This window comes from Nerophis lumbriciformis, linkage group LG30, assembly GCF_033978685.3.
Source record: "Nerophis lumbriciformis linkage group LG30, RoL_Nlum_v2.1, whole genome shotgun sequence".
Lineage (NCBI taxonomy): Eukaryota > Metazoa > Chordata > Actinopteri > Syngnathiformes > Syngnathidae > Nerophis > Nerophis lumbriciformis.
The window spans coordinates 29,875,087-29,893,513 of NC_084577.2; the positions used below are offsets into that span (position 1 = coordinate 29,875,087).

The following is an 18,427-nucleotide window of genomic DNA, read 5'->3' on the forward strand; positions in this document are numbered from 1 at the left end:
ATATGCTAGCTTTTTTAATTTTATTTAGCAAATTTTGTAGCTCTATGCCTCAGTCATATTTTGGTACTTGATGTATGCTGTTAACATGCTATCATTTAAAAAAAAATCAGGTACACCCTTATATATATAAATATGTATATATATATATAAATATATATATATATATACACATACATACCTACATATATATTTATATTTTAATCGATTTTTAAAAATGTTAAATGGGGATGAATAAGAATCGCGTTGGATGTTTTTTGGTCACCTTCATGTTTCAGACGCTCGGTCAGAAGAACCCAGCCGTGGTCTGCGGCTTTTAAAGAGAACTCCTTCAGGGAAGTTCCAAAGTGTCTCTCTGCGCCTGAACAACAACAGCATTACAGACCTGGACCACCTCCACCAGACCGTGGCACACTTCCTGGCTGAACCATGGCGACTGGCCTGGGTGGACCTCTCCTTCAACCACATCACACACATCCACCCGGTGAGTACCTGCAGCAGGGACTACTTCCTGCTTCCTGGTCACAGGTGCGCCACAACTCCTGCTCACCTCATTGGTCCGTTTGTTGCCGTAGCAACTCATGTGAGGTGACAGGAAATAGACACAAATAACAGCACAGACTCTAAAATGACAATACAAAGTTCAGTTCGGTGATGTGCGATACCACTCACTTTCTTTACGATACGATACCAAGTCAAATTCAGGCTGATACTTTGTGTGAACATTTTAAAAGTTGTGTATTTTTCAAATATCTAAAAAAAACAAAAGTAAAATCGTAAACTAATAATAATATTCTTAGTCACCTACAACACAATTTTTTGTATTTAAATATATAAAATATCATTTTTTAAATTTTTTTTTAGCATTTTTTATTTAAAAAAATATATATATAAAATTGGCCCCTCCATACTGGACCTGACATTTTAGTAGGCGGCCCTTGGTGGAAACAGTTTAGATCTAAAATATTGGACGCTCTCAAAATAAAAATAAAATATACTTAGAATATAAAGAACGTTGAGTTAGTTAATGAAAAATAAAACAATACTGGCCTATGAGTTCATTTGAACAACTACAAAAGTAAACACTGTTCAATATGTAACTGAACATTCATATTTTTGTACAGGCAGAATTTGGACTACTAGGTTATGCAGTAATATTATTTGTATTGTATTCTTATTTGGGAAATAACAGTAAAAACGATAGAAAAAGAACAAAAAAAATGAGGTGATACTGAAATATCGATACCAGACCTTTATGCTCTAAAATCGATCCTCAAATGAAAATGTTGATACTTTTGATATTTTAGTTCAGGGGTGTCCAAACTTTTTGCACATACTGAAAAGTCAAGTATGGGAGGGTGATTTTTTAATTAAAAAAATAAAACTATATTAGTTTAAAATGTTCATATTTTTCTCGTTTTATTCAAAATTTTTGCTCTTTTTTTTCTATTTTGGTACTTAATCATTAAAAAAAAAAAAAAGGTGTTACTTGACACGTTACAGTTAGCATTTTAACATGCTAACATAGCCATAGTATTCACTTAAGTGTCATATTTTGGTAGTAAGCATGCTATTGTTAGCATTCAAACATAATACTGTTAACATTCTAGCTTTTTTAGCTCATTTTGCCCAAATTCTTTTTTACTGGACACTGTCTGGCCCGTGTGCTAACTGTTAGCATGCTAACATTAATATGCCAGCTTTTTTATGTTTCTAGCAAAGTTTGTCGCTCCGCACCTTAGTCATATTTTGTTACTCAATGCAGCTATTATTAAAAATGGTACACATCTGAGTGATATACTTGACGTATGTTACAGTTAACTTTTTAACATGCTATCGTAAGCATGCTATCTTGTATAGCTAATTTGGCAGGCATACGCCTAAGTGTCATATTTTGGTATATCACTAATGCTAACTGTACGCATATTATTGTTTGCATGTTAGTATAATTCTGTTTGCTCATACTTTTTGTTGCTCGGCGCTATCTGACTAGCGTGCTAACTGTTAGCATTTCAGTTCGGCTCAGGTTCTTCCGCAATTAGGGTTGACACAGGAAGTCCTTCATGCCGACAGCCATGCATATGTTCCTTTTGACTGTACATGTACTGTAAATGTATATTGTCTTTATATTATTCACATGTGAATAATGCTGTACAATAGACTGTATTTATATTATTCACATGTGAATAATGCTGTATAATAGACTGTATTTATATTATTCACATGTGAATAATGCTGTATGATAGACTGTATTTATATTATTCACATGTGAATAATGCTGTATAATAGACTGTATTTGTTATTCACATGTGAATAATGCTGTATAATAGACTGTATTTATAGTATTCACATGTGAATAATGCTATATAATAGACTGTATTTATGTTATTCACATGTGAATAATGCTGTATAATAGACTGTATGTTATTCACATGTGAATAATGCTGTATAATAGACTATATTTATATTATTCACATGTGAATAATGCTGTATAATAAACTGTATTTATATTATTCACACGTGAATAATGTTGTATAATAGACTGTATTTATGTTATTCACATGTGAATAATGCTGTATAATAGACTGTATTTATATTATTCACATGTGAATAATGCTGTATAATAGACTGTATTTATATTATTCACATGTGAATAATGCTGTATAATAGACTGTATTTATAGTATTCACATGTGAATAATGCTATATAATAGACTGTATTTATATTATTCACATGTGAATAATGCTGTATAATAGACTGTATTTATATTATTCACATGTGAATAATGCTGTATAATAGACTGTATTTATAGTATTCACATGTGAATAATGCTGTATAACAGACTGTATTTATATAATTCACGTGTGAATAATGCTGTATAATAGACTGTATTTATATTATTCACATGTGAATAATGCTGTATAATAGACAGTATTTATATTATTCACATGTGAATAATGCTGTATAATAGACTGTATTTATATTATTCACATGTGAATAATGCTGTATAATAGACTGTATTTATATAATTCACGTGTGAATAATGCTGTATAATAGACTGTATTTATATTATTCACATGTGAATAATGCTGTATAATAGACTGTATTTATGTTATTCACATGTGAATAATGCTGTATAATAGACAGTATTTATATTATTCACATGTGAATAATGCTGTATAATAGACTGTATTTATATTATTCACGTGTGAATAATGTTGTATAATACTGTATTTATATTATTCACATGTGAATAATGCTGTATAATAGACTGTATTTATATTATTCACGTGTGAATAATGCTGTATAATAGACTGTATTTATATTATTCACATGTGAATAATGCTGTATAATAGACTGTATTTATAGTATTCACATGTGAATAATGCTGTATAATAGACTGTATTTATATTATTCACATGTGAATAATGCTGTATAATAGACTGTATTTATATTATTCACATGTGAATAATGCTGTATAATAGACTGTATTTATATTATTCACATGTGAATAATGCTGTATAATAGACTGTATTTATATAATTCACGTGTGAATAATGCTGTATAATAGACTGTATTTATATTATTCACATGTGAATAATGCTGTATAATAGACTGTATTTATATTATTCACGTGTGAATAATGCTGTATAATAGACTGTATTTATATTATTCACATGTGAATAATGCTGTATAATAGACTGTATTTATATAATTCACGTGTGAATAATGCTGTATAATAGACTGTATTTATATTATTCACATGTGAATAATGCTGTATAATAGACTGTATTTATGTTATTCACATGTGAATAATGCTGTATAATAGACAGTATTTATATTATTCACATGTGAATAATGCTGTATAATAGACTGTATTTATATTATTCACGTGTGAATAATGTTGTATAATACTGTATTTATATTATTCACATGTGAATAATGCTGTATAATAGACTATATTTATATTATTCACGTGTGAATAATGCTGTATAATAGACTGTATTTATATAATTCACGTGTGAATAATGCTGTATAATAGACTGTATTTATATTATTCACATGTGAATAATGCTGTATAATAGACTGTATTTATATTATTCACATGTGAATAATGCTGTATAATAGACTGTATTTATATTATTCACATGTGAATAATGCTGTATAATAGACTGTATTTATATAATCCACGTGTGAATAATGCTGTATAATAGACTGTATTTATATTATTCACATGTGAATAATGCTGTATAATAGACTGTATTTATGTTATTCACATGTGAATAATGCTGTATAATAGACAGTATTTATATTATTCACATGTGAATAATGCTGTATAATAGACTGTATTTATATTATTCACGTGTGAATAATGTTGTATAATACTGTATTTATATTATTCACATGTGAATAATTCTGTATAATAGACTATATTTATATTATTCACGTGTGAATAATGCTGTATAATAGACTGTATTTATATTATTCACATGTGAATAATGCTGTATAATAGACTGTATTTATGTTATTCACATGTGAATAATGCTGTATAATAGACTATATTTATATTATTCACGTGTGAATAATGTTCTATAATAGACTGTATTTATATTATTCACATGTGAATAATGCTATATAATAGACTGTATTTATATTATTCACATGTGAATAATGTTGTATAATAGACTATTTATATTATTCACATGTGAATAATGTTGTATAATAGACTGTATTTATATTATTCACATGTGAATAATGCTGTATAATAGACTGTATTTATGTTATTCACATGTGAATAATGCTGTATAATAGACTGTATTTATATTATTCACATGTGAATAATGCTGTATAATAGACTGTATTTATGTTATTCACATGTGAATAATGCTGTATAATAGACTGTATTTATATTATTCACATGTGAATAATGCTGTATAATAGACTGTATTTATATTATTCACATGTGAATAATGCTGTATAATAGACTATATTTATATTATTCACATGTGAATAATGCTGTATAATACTGTATTTATATTATTCACATGTGAATAATGCTGTATAATAGACTGTATTTATGTTATTTACATGTGAATAATGCTGTATAATAGACTGTATTTATATTATTCACATGTGAATAATGCTGTATAATAGACTGTATTTATATTATTCACATGTGAATAATGCTGTATAATAGACTGTATTTATATTATTCACATGTGAATAATGCTGTATAATAGACTGTATTTATATAATTCACGTGTGAATAATGCTGTATAATAGACTGTATTTATATTATTCACATGTGAATAATGCTGTATAATAGACTGTATTTATATTATTCACATGTGAATAATGCTGTATAATAGACTGTATTTATATTATTCACATGTGAATAATGCTGTATAATAGACTGTATTTATATAATTCACGTGTGAATAATGCTGTATAATAGACTGTATTTATATTATTCACATGTGAATAATGCTGTATAATAGACTGTATTTATGTTATTCACATGTGAATAATGCTGTATAATAGACAGTATTTATATTATTCACATGTGAATAATGCTGTATAATAGACTGTATTTATATTATTCACGTGTGAATAATGTTGTATAATACTGTATTTATATTATTCACATGTGAATAATGCTGTATAATAGACTATATTTATATTATTCACGTGTGAATAATGTTCTATAATAGACTGTATTTATATTATTCACATGTGAATAATGCTATATAATAGACTGTATTTATATTATTCACATGTGAATAATGTTGTATAATAGACTATTTATATTATTCACATGTGAATAATGTTGTATAATAGACTGTATTTATATTATTCACATGTGAATAATGCTGTATAATAGACTGTATTTATGTTATTCACATGTGAATAATGCTGTATAATAGACTGTATTTATATTATTCACATGTGAATAATGCTGTATAATAGACTGTATTTATGTTATTCACATGTGAATAATGTTGTATAATAGACTGTATTTATATTATTCACATGTGAATAATGCTGTATAATAGACTGTATTTATGTTATTCACATGTGAATAATGCTGTATAATAGACTGTATTTATATTATTCACATGTGAATAATGCTGTATAATAGACTGTATTTATGTTATTCACATGTGAATAATGCTGTATAATAGACTGTATTTATATTATTCACATGTGAATAATGCTGTATAATAGACTGTATTTATATTATTCACATGTGAATAATGCTGTATAATAGACTATATTTATATTATTCACATGTGAATAATGCTGTATAATACTGTATTTATATTATTCACATGTGAATAATGCTGTATAATAGACTGTATTTATGTTATTTACATGTGAATAATGCTGTATAATAGACTGTATTTATATTATTCACATGTGAATAATGCTGTATAATAGACTGTATTTATATTATTCACATGTGAATAATGCTGTATAATAGACTGTATTTATATTATTCACATGTGAATAATGCTGTATAATAGACTGTATTTATATAATTCACGTGTGAATAATGCTGTATAATAGACTGTATTTATATTATTCACATGTGAATAATGCTGTATAATAGACTGTATTTATATTATTCACATGTGAATAATGCTGTATAATAGACTGTATTTATATTATTCACATGTGAATAATGCTGTATAATAGACTGTATTTATATAATTCACGTGTGAATAATGCTGTATAATAGACTGTATTTATATTATTCACATGTGAATAATGCTGTATAATAGACTGTATTTATGTTATTCACATGTGAATAATGCTGTATAATAGACAGTATTTATATTATTCACATGTGAATAATGCTGTATAATAGACTGTATTTATATTATTCACGTGTGAATAATGTTGTATAATACTGTATTTATATTATTCACATGTGAATAATGCTGTATAATAGACTATATTTATATTATTCACGTGTGAATAATGCTGTATAATAGACTGTATTTATATTATTCACATGTGAATAATGCTGTATAATAGACTGTATTTATGTTATTCACATGTGAATAATGCTGTATAATAGACTATATTTATATTATTCACGTGTGAATAATGTTCTATAATAGACTGTATTTATATTATTCACATGTGAATAATGCTATATAATAGACTGTATTTATATTATTCACATGTGAATAATGCTATATAATAGACTGTATTTATATTATTCACATGTGAATAATGCTGTATAATAGACTGTATTTATGTTATTTACATGTGAATAATGCTGTATAATAGACTGTATTTATATTATTCACATGTGAATAATGCTGTATAATAGACTGTATTTATATTATTCACATGTGAATAATGCTGTATAATAGACTGTATTTATATTATTCACATGTGAATAATGCTGTATAATAGACTGTATTTATATAATTCACGTGTGAATAATGCTGTATAATAGACTGTATTTATATTATTCACATGTGAATAATGCTGTATAATAGACTGTATTTATATTATTCACATGTGAATAATGCTGTATAATAGACTGTATTTATATTATTCACATGTGAATAATGCTGTATAATAGACTGTATTTATATAATTCACGTGTGAATAATGCTGTATAATAGACTGTATTTATATTATTCACATGTGAATAATGCTGTATAATAGACTGTATTTATGTTATTCACATGTGAATAATGCTGTATAATAGACAGTATTTATATTATTCACATGTGAATAATGCTGTATAATAGACTGTATTTATATTATTCACGTGTGAATAATGTTGTATAATACTGTATTTATATTATTCACATGTGAATAATGCTGTATAATAGACTATATTTATATTATTCACGTGTGAATAATGCTGTATAATAGACTGTATTTATATTATTCACATGTGAATAATGCTGTATAATAGACTGTATTTATGTTATTCACATGTGAATAATGCTGTATAATAGACTATATTTATATTATTCACGTGTGAATAATGTTCTATAATAGACTGTATTTATATTATTCACATGTGAATAATGCTATATAATAGACTGTATTTATATTATTCACATGTGAATAATGTTGTATAATAGACTATTTATATTATTCACATGTGAATAATGTTGTATAATAGACTGTATTTATATTATTCACATGTGAATAATGCTGTATAATAGACTGTATTTATGTTATTCACATGTGAATAATGCTGTATAATAGACTGTATTTATATTATTCACATGTGAATAATGCTGTATAATAGACTGTATTTATGTTATTCACATGTGAATAATGCTGTATAATAGACTGTATTTATATTATTCACATGTGAATAATGCTGTATAATAGACTGTATTTATATTATTCACATGTGAATAATGCTGTATAATAGACTATATTTATATTATTCACATGTGAATAATGCTGTATAATACTGTATTTATATTATTCACATGTGAATAATGCTGTATAATAGACTGTATTTATGTTATTTACATGTGAATAATGCTGTATAATAGACTGTATTTATATTATTCACATGTGAATAATGCTGTATAATAGACTGTATTTATGTTATTCACATGTGAATAATGCTGTATAATAGACTGTATGTTATTCACATGTGAATAATGCTGTATAATAGACTGTATTTATATTATTCACGTGTGAATAATGCTGTATAATAGACTGTATTTATAGTATTCACATGTGAATAATGCTGTTTAATAGACTGTATTTATAGTATTCACATGTGAATAATGCTGTATAATAGACTGTATTCATATTATTCACATGTGAATAATGCTGTATAATAGACTGTATTTATACTATTCACATGTGAATAATGCTGTATAATAGACTGTATTTATATTATTCACATGTGAATAATGCTGTATAATAGACTATATCTATATTATTCACATGTGAATAATGCTGTATAATAGACTATATTTATATTATTCACATGTGAATAATGCTGTACAATAGACTGTATTTATATTATTCACATGTGAATAATGCTGTATAATAGACTGTATTTATGTTATTCACATGTGAATAATGCTGTATAATAGACTGTATTTATAGTATTCACATGTGAATAATGCTGTATAATAGACTGTATTTATGTTATTCACATGTAAAAAATACTTAAGTGTTTATTGTCTATTGTGAGAGAACTGTGGTGCTGAATTTCCCCCAGGGATCAATAAAGTACTTTCTATTCTATTCTATTCTAATTAAATGAAATTTCTGCTGAAATTGCATTTTCTTGTTCCTTGAAAACAATCTTGACATTGTGGTGGTTTTGAAAGTGAAACCTGACAAAATGGCCCCCGAATCTTTTGATTTGTCAGTCTGTGGCCCTCAATGGCAAAAGTTGTATAATTATTAGACCAGAACTATTTAGTTACACACATCTCGTTAGTCAGCGGCTGTTCTATGATTTGTGTCTCCAGGTTTTGTGCGAGCTGCCTGAACTGCGAGTGTTGTATCTCCATGGCAACCGCATCTTCACCTTGTCGGGGGTGGACAAGCTGGGAGTTCTTCCCCGCCTGCACACCATCACGCTGCACGGGAACATCATTGAGTCTCGCAAGGCCTACAGGTTGTTTTGATTCTTACATGACCTTGTCTCAAGTGCAGACCAAGGTCGTATCACAATGTGTTCCATCACTGTTCAACAACAACTTTTCCACTGAGGGCCAAACACTGAAGAATAAAAGCATGCGAAGGCCATTTTTCTAACCTCTCAAGTTTGGTCCCAGGGACCCAAAATGGTCCCAGTCATAAAAGTGTTAAAAATAGGTCTTTTTTTTAATCTTTTATTCAACTCTTAAATCTCTACATCAACTTCAGGTCTATCTGGAGATATAACTTTATTTAATGTTTTATGCTCTTTTGTCAAAACCTTGTTTTTTATGACAAACACACAAAATATGCAACATTTTCCCCCCAAAAAACTGTAAAAATGTCAATAAGTCATAACACTGATTTTGATTCATTATTATTTTATGAGTAATGAAAACAATCCCACTAAAATACTTGGGGATCCAAAAGGGTCCCACTCATGTGAAGTATACATTTTCAAAAATGTTTGTAAAAAAAAAAACCAACAACCTTGTTTTTTATGATGAACACAAAATATACAATATTTCCCCCCAAAAAGTGTAATAGTTGATGTGAAGTTATTGGAGGCTTAAATATGTCAATAATTCATAACAACATTGATTTTGATTCATTATTATTTTTTGAGTAATGACAGTTTTAAATAAATAAAATCCCACTATAATACTTTCATAAAAATGTTAAAAATAGGTTATAATTTAAAAAAAATCTATAACCTATTTTTAACACTTACATCTCTAGATCAAATTTAAATCTGTCAAGTATAATTTTTCATATTTTTTTGTAAAAAAAACAACAACCTTGTTTTTTATGATGAACACAAAATATGCAATATTTCCCCCAAAAAAGTATTTCCAAGTGTAATATTTGATGTGAAGTAATTGGAGCCTTAAATATGTCAATAATTCATAACATTGATTTTGATTCATTATTATTTCATGAGTAATGACTTTTTTTAAAGATAAAAATCCCACTAAAATACTTGGGGATCCAAAAGGGTCCCAGTCATAAAAGTGTAAAAAATAGGTCATATATATATATATATATATATATATATATATATATATATATATATATATATATATATATATATATATATATATATATTTATTTTTTATTTATTTTTTTTTACTTATAACACTACACATAGATCAAATTTAAATCTGTCAAGTATACATTTTCTTTTTTTTTTTGTAAAAAAAACAAAAAAAACAACAACCTTGTTTTTTATGATGAACACAAAATATGCAATATTTTCCCCAAAAAAGTATTTCAAAGTGTAATATTTGATGTGAAGTAATTGGAGCCCTAAATAGGTCAATCATTCATAACAACATTGTTTTTTTGAGTACTGACAGTTTTGAATAAAAAGAAATCCCACTAAAATACTTTCATAAAAGTGTTAAAAATAGGTTATAATAAAAAAAAAAAAAGATAACCTATTTTTAACACTTATATCTCTAAATCAAATTTAGATCTGTCAAGATAAATTTTTTATAATTTTTTTATGTTGGTTTTATGCCCTTTTTGTTAATAAATAACAACAACCCTTTAATGATGAACACAAAATATGCAATATTTTCCCTCCAAAAGTATTTCAAAGTGTAATATTTGATGTGAAGTAATTGGAGCCTTAAATATGTCAATAATTCATAACATTGATTTTGATTCATTATTATTTCTTGAGTAATGACAGTTTAAAAAAAAATCTCACTAAAATACTTGGGGATCCAAAAGGGTCCCACTCATAAAAGTGTTATAAATAGGTCTTTTTTTTTATTTTTTATTCAACGCTTAAATCTCTACATCAACTTCAGGTCTATCTGGAGATTTAACTTTATTTAATGTTTTATGCTCTTTTGTCAAAACCTTGTTTTTTATGACAAACACACAAAATATGCAACATTTTCCCCCAAAAAACTGTAAAAATGTCAATAATTCATAACACTGATTTTGATTCATTATTATTTTATGAGTAATGAAAACAATCCCACTAAAATACTTGGGGATCCAAAAGGGTCCCACTCATGTGAAGTATACATTTTCATATTTTTTTGTAAAAAAAACAAAACCCAACAACCTTGTTTTTTATGATGAACACAAAATATACAATATTTTCCCCCAAAAAGTGTAATATTTGATGTGAAGTTATTGGAGGCTTAAATATGTCAATAATTCATAACAACATTGATTTTTGATTCATTATTATTTTTTGAGTAATGACAGTTTTAAATAAAAATAATCCCACTATAATGCTTTCATAAAAATGTTAAAAATAGGTTATAATTAAAAAAAAATCTATAACCTATTTTTAACACTTACATCTCTAGATCAAATTTAAATCTGTCAAGTATAATTTTTCATATTTCTTTGTAAAAAAAAAAACAACAACTTTGTTTTTTAAGATGAACACAAAATATGCAATATTTTCCCCCAAACGTATTTCAAAGTGTAATATTTGATGTGAAGTAATTGGAGCCTCAAATATGTCAATAATTCATAACATTGATTTTGATTCATTATTATTTCATGAGTAATGACTTTTTTAAAGATAAAAATCCCACTAAAATACTTGGGGATCCAAAAGGGTCCCAGTCATAAAAGTGTAAAAAAATAGGTCATATATAATATATATATATATATTTTTTTAACTTTTAACACTTAAAGCTATAGATCAAATTTAAATCTGTCAAGTATAAATTTATTTATTTTTTTTGTAAAAAAACAAACAAAAAAACAACAACCTTGTTTTTTATGATGAACACAAAATATGCAATATTTTTCCCAAAAAAGTATTTCAAAGTGTAATATTTGATGTGAAGTAATTGGAGCCCTAAATAGGTCAATAATTTATAACAACATTGTTTTTTTTGAGTACTGATAGTTTTAAATAAAAAAAAATCCCACTAAAATACTTTCATAAAAATGTTAAAAATAGGTTTTAATTAAAAAAAAAAAAAAAAAAAAAAGATAACCTATTTTTAACACTTATATCTCTAGATCAAATTTAGATCTGTCAAGATACATTTTTCATAATTTTTTTATGTTGGTTTTATGCCCTTTTTGTTAAATAAAACAACAACCCTTTAATGATGAACACAAAATATGCAATATTTTCCCTCCAAAAGTATTTCAAAGTGTAATATTTGATGTGAAGTAATTGGAGCCTTAAATATGTCAATAATTCATAACATTGATTTTGATTCATTATTATTTCTTGAGTAATGACAGTTTAAAAAAAAATCTCACTAAAATACTTGGGGATCCAAAAGGGTCCCAGTCATAAAAGTGTTATAAATAGGTCTTTTTTTTATTTTTTTATTCAACGCTTAAATCTCTACATCAACTTCAGGTCTATCTGGAGATTTAACTTTATTTAATGTTTTATGCTCTTTTGTCAAAACCTTGTTTTTTATGACAAACACACAAAATATGCAACATTTTCCCCCAAAAAACTGTAAAAATGTCAATAAATCATAACACTGATTTTGATTCATTATTATTTTATGAGTAATGAAAACAATCCCACTAAAATACTTGGGGATCCAAAAGGGTCCCACTCATGTGAAGTATACATTTTCATATTTTTTTGTAAAAAAAAAAACCCCAACAACCTTGTTTTTTATGATGAACACAAAATATACAATATTTTCCCCAAAAAAGTGTAATATTTGATGTGAAATTATTGGAGGCTTAAATATGTCAATAATTCATAACAACATTGATTTTGATTCATTATTATTTTTTGAGTAATGACAGTTTTAAATAAAAAAAAATCCCACTATAATACTTTCATAAAAATGTTAAAAATAGGTTATAATTTAAAAAAAATCTATAACCTATTTTTAACACTTACATCTCTAGATCAAATTTAAATCTGTCAAGTATAATTTTTCATATTTCTTTGTAAAAAAAAAAAAAACAACTTTGTTTTTTATGATGAACACAAAATATGCAATATTTTCCCCCAAACGTATTTCAAAGTGTAATATTTGATGTGAAATAATTGGAGCCTCAAATATGTCAATAATTCATAAAATTGATTTTGATTCATTAGTATTTCATGAGTAATTACTTTTTTAAAGATAAAAATCCCACTAAAATACTTGAGGATCCAAAAGGGTCCCAGTCATAAAAGTGTAAAAAAATAGGTCATATATAATATATATATATATATATTTTTTACTTTTAACACTTAAAGCTATAGATCACATTTAAATCTGTCAAGTATAAATTTTCATTATTTTTTTTGTAAAAAAAACAAAAAAACAACAACCTTGTTTGTTATGATGAACACAAAATATGCAATATTTTTCCCAAAAAAGTATTTCAAAGTGTAATATTTGATGTGAAGTAATTGGAGCCCTAAATAGGTCAATAATTCATAACAACATTGATTTTTTGAGTACTGACAGTTTTAAATAAAAAAAATCCCACTAAAATACTTTCATAAAAGTGTTAAAAATAGGTTTTAATAAAAAAAAGAAAAAAAAGATAACCTATTTTTAACACTTATATCTCTAGATCAAATTTAGATCTGTCAAGATAAATTTTTCATAATTCTTTGTTGGTTTTATGCCCTTTTTGTTAAAAAAAACAACAACCCTTTAATGATGAACACAAAAAATGCAATATTTTCCCTCCAAAAGTATTTCAAAGTGTAATATTTGATGTGAAGTAATTGGAGCCTTAAATATGTCAATAATTCATAACATTGATTTTGATTCATTATTATTTCTTGAGTAATGACAGTTTAAAAAAAAATCTCACTAAAATACTTGGGGATCCAAAAGGGTCCCACTCATAAAAGTGTTATAAATAGGTCTTTTTTTTAATTTTTTATTCAACGCTTAAATCTCTACATCAACTTCAGGTCTATCTGGAGATTTAACTTTATTTAATGTTTTATGCTCTTTTGTCAAAACCTTGTTTTTTATGACAAACACACAAAATATGCAACATTTCCCCCCCAAAAACTGTAAAAATGTCAATAAATCATAACACTGATTTTGATTCATTATTATTTTATGAGTAATGAAAACAATCCCACTAAAATACTTGGGGATCCAAAAGGGTCCCACTCATGTGAAGTATACATTTTCATATTTTTTTGTAAAAAAAACAAAACCCAACAACCTTGTTTTTTATGATGAACACAAAATATACAATATTTTCCCCAAAAAAGTGTAATAGTTGATGTGAAGTTATTGGAGGCTTAAATATGTCAATAATTCATAACAACATTGATTTTGATTCATTATTATTTTTTGAGTAATGACAGTTTTAAATTAAAAAAAATCCCACTATAATACTTTCATAAAAATGTTAATAGGTTATAATTTAAAAAAAAAAAATCTATAACCTATTTTTAACACTTACATCTCTAGATCAAATTTAAATCTGTCAAGTATAATTTTTCATATTTCTTTGTAAAAAAAAAACAACAACTTTGTTTTTTATGATGAACACAAAATATGCAATATTTTCCCCCAAACGTATTTCAAAGTGTAATATTTGATGTGAAGTAATTGGAGCCTTAAATATGTCAATAATTCATAACATTGATTTTGATTCATTATTATTTCATGAGTAATGACTTTTTTAAAGATAAAAATCCCACTAAAATACTTGGGGATCCAAAAGGGTCCCAGTCATAAAAGTGTAAAAAATAGGTCATATATATATATATATATATATATATATATATATATATATATATATATATATATATATATATATATTTATTTATTTATTTTTTTACTTATAACACTACACATAGATCAAATTTAAATCTGTCAAGTATACATTTTCATTTTTTTTTTGTAAAAAAAACAAAAAAAACAACAACCTTGTTTTTTATGATGAACACAAAATATGCAATATTTTCCCCAAAAAAGTATTTCAAAGTGTAATATTTGATGTGAAGTAATTGGAGCCCTAAATAGGTCAATCATTCATAACAACATTGTTTTTTTGAGTACTGACAGTTTTGAATAAAAAGAAATCCCACTAAAATACTTTCATAAAAGTGTTAAAAATAGGTTATAATTAAAAAAAAAATGATAACCTATTTTTAACACTTATATCTCTAAATCAAATTTAGATCTGTCAAGATAAATTTTTTATAATTTTTTTATGTTGGTTTTATGCCCTTTTTGTTAATAAACAACAACAACCCTTTAATGATGAACACAAAATATGCAATATTTTCCCTCCAAAAGTATTTCAAAGTGTAATATTTGATGTGAAGTAATTGGAGCCTTAAATATGTCAATAATTCATAACATTGATTTTGATTCATTATTATTTCTTGAGTAATGACAGTTTAAAAAAAAATCTCACTAAAATACTTGGGGATCCAAAAGGGTCCCACTCATAAAAGTGTTAAAAATAGGTCTTTTTTTATTTTTTATTCAACGCTTAAATCTCAACATCAACTTCAGGTCTATCTGGAGATATAACTTTATTTAATGTTTTATGCTCTTTTGTCAAAACCTTGTTTTTTATGACAAACACACAAAATATGCAACATTTTCCCCCCAAAAAACTGTAAAAATGTCAATAAATCATAACACTGATTTTGATTCATTATTATTTTATGAGTAATGAAAACAATCCCACTAAAATACTTGGGGATCCAAAAGGGTCCCACTCATGTGAAGTATACATTTTCATATTTTTTTGTAAAAAAAAACAAAACCCAACAACCTTGTTTTTTATGATGAACACAAAATATACAATATTTTCCCCAAAAAAGTGTAATATTTGATGTGAAATTATTGGAGGCTTAAATATGTCAATAATTCATAACATTGATTTTGATTCATTATTATTTTTTGAGTAATGACAGTTTTAAATTAAAAAAAATCCCACTATAATACTTTCATAAAAATGTTAAAAATAGGTTATAATTTTAAAAAATCCATAACCTATTTTTAACACTTACATCTCTAGATCAAATTTAAATCTGTCAAGTATAATTTTTCATATTTCTTTGTAATAAAAAAACAACAACAATCCTTTAATGATGAACACAAAATATGCAATATTTTCCCCCAAAAGTATTTCAAAGTGTAATATTTGATGTGAAATAATTGGAGCCTTAAATATGTCAATAATTCATAACATTGATTTTGATTCATTATTATTTCATGAGTAATGACTTTTTTAAAGATAAAAATCCCACTAAAATACTTGGAGATCCAAAAGGGTCCCAGTCATAAAAGTGTAAAAAAATAGGTCATATATAATATATATATATATTTTTTTTTAAACTTTTAACACTTAAAGCTATAGATCAAATTTAAATCTGTCAAGTATAAATTTATTTATTTTTTTTGTAAAAAAACAAACAAAAAAACAACAACCTTGTTTTTTATGATGAACACAAAATATGCAATATTTTTCCCAAAAAAGTATTTTAAAGTGTAATATTTGATGTGAAGTAATTGGAGCCCTAAATAGGTCAATAATTTATAACAACATTGTTTTTTTTGAGTACTGATAGTTTTAAATAAAAAAAAATCCCACTAAAATACTTTCATAAAAATGTTAAAAATAGGTTTTAATTAAAAAAAATAAAAAATAAAAAGATAACCTATTTTTAACACTTATATCTCTAGATCAAATTTAGATCTGTCAAGATAAATTTTTCATAATTTTTTTATGTTGGTTTTATGCCCTTTTTGTTAAAAACAACAACAACCCTTTAATGATGAACACAAAATATGCAATATTTTCCCTCCAAAAGTATTTCAAAGTGTAATATTTGATGTGAAGTAATTGGAGCCTTAAATATGTCAATAATTCATAACATTGATTTTGATTCATTATTATTTCTTGAGTAATGACAGTTTAAAAAAAAATCTCACTAAAATACTTGGGGATCCAAAAGGGTCCCAGTCATAAAAGTGTTATAAATAGGTCTTGTTTTTATTTTTTATTCAACGCTTAAATCTCTACATCAACTTCAGGTCTATCTGGAGATATAACTTTATTTAATGTTTTATGCTCTTTTGTCAAAACCTTGTTTTTTATGACAAACACACAAAATATGCAACATTTTCCCCCAAAAAACTGTAAAAATGTCAATAAATCATAACACTGATTTTGATTCATTATTATTTTATGAGTAATGAAAACAATCCCACTAAAATACTTGGGGATCCAAAAGGGTCCCACTCATGTGAAGTATACATTTTCATATTTTTTTGTAAAAAAAAAAAAAAAACCAACAACCTTGTTTTTTATGATGTTTTTTATGATGAACACAAAATATACAATATTTTCCCCCAAAAAGTGTAATAGTTGATGTGAAGTTATTGGAGGCTTAAATATGTCAATAATTCATAACAACATTGATTTTGATTCATTATTATTTTTTGAGTAATGACAGTTTTAAATAAAAAATAATCCCACTATAATACTTTCATAAAAATGATAAAAAAATAGGTTATAATTAAAAAAAATCTATAACCTATTTTTAACACTTACATCTCTAGATCAAATTTAAATCTGTCAAGTATAATTTTTCATATTTTTTTGTAAAAAAAACAACAACCTTGTTTTTTATGATGAACACAAAATATGCAATATTTCCCCCAAAAAAGTATTTCCAAGTGTAATATTTGATGTGAAGTAATTGGAGCCTTAAATATGTCAATAATTCATAACATTGATTTTGATTCATTATTATTTCATGAGTAATGACTTTTTTAAAGATAAAAATCCCACTAAAATACTTGGGGATCCAAAAGGGTCCCAGTCATAAAAGTGTAAAAAATAG

The 18,427-nt window shown here is 25.6% G+C and overlaps 1 protein-coding gene across 3 annotated transcripts in view; it reads left to right on the forward strand.

Annotated features, from left to right (window-relative positions):
- lrrc51 (leucine rich repeat containing 51) overlaps positions 1 to 18,427 on the forward strand; it is a 150,375-nt gene that overhangs the window by 4,947 nt on the left and 127,001 nt on the right. For all 3 annotated transcript variants that reach the window (XM_061925886.2, XM_061925887.2, XM_072911944.1), the window contains exons 2-3: positions 276 to 481; positions 9,474 to 9,622. In XM_061925886.2, the coding sequence (XP_061781870.1) occupies positions 276 to 481; positions 9,474 to 9,622 (355 nt within the window). The remainder of the gene's footprint in view (positions 1 to 275; positions 482 to 9,473; positions 9,623 to 18,427) is intronic.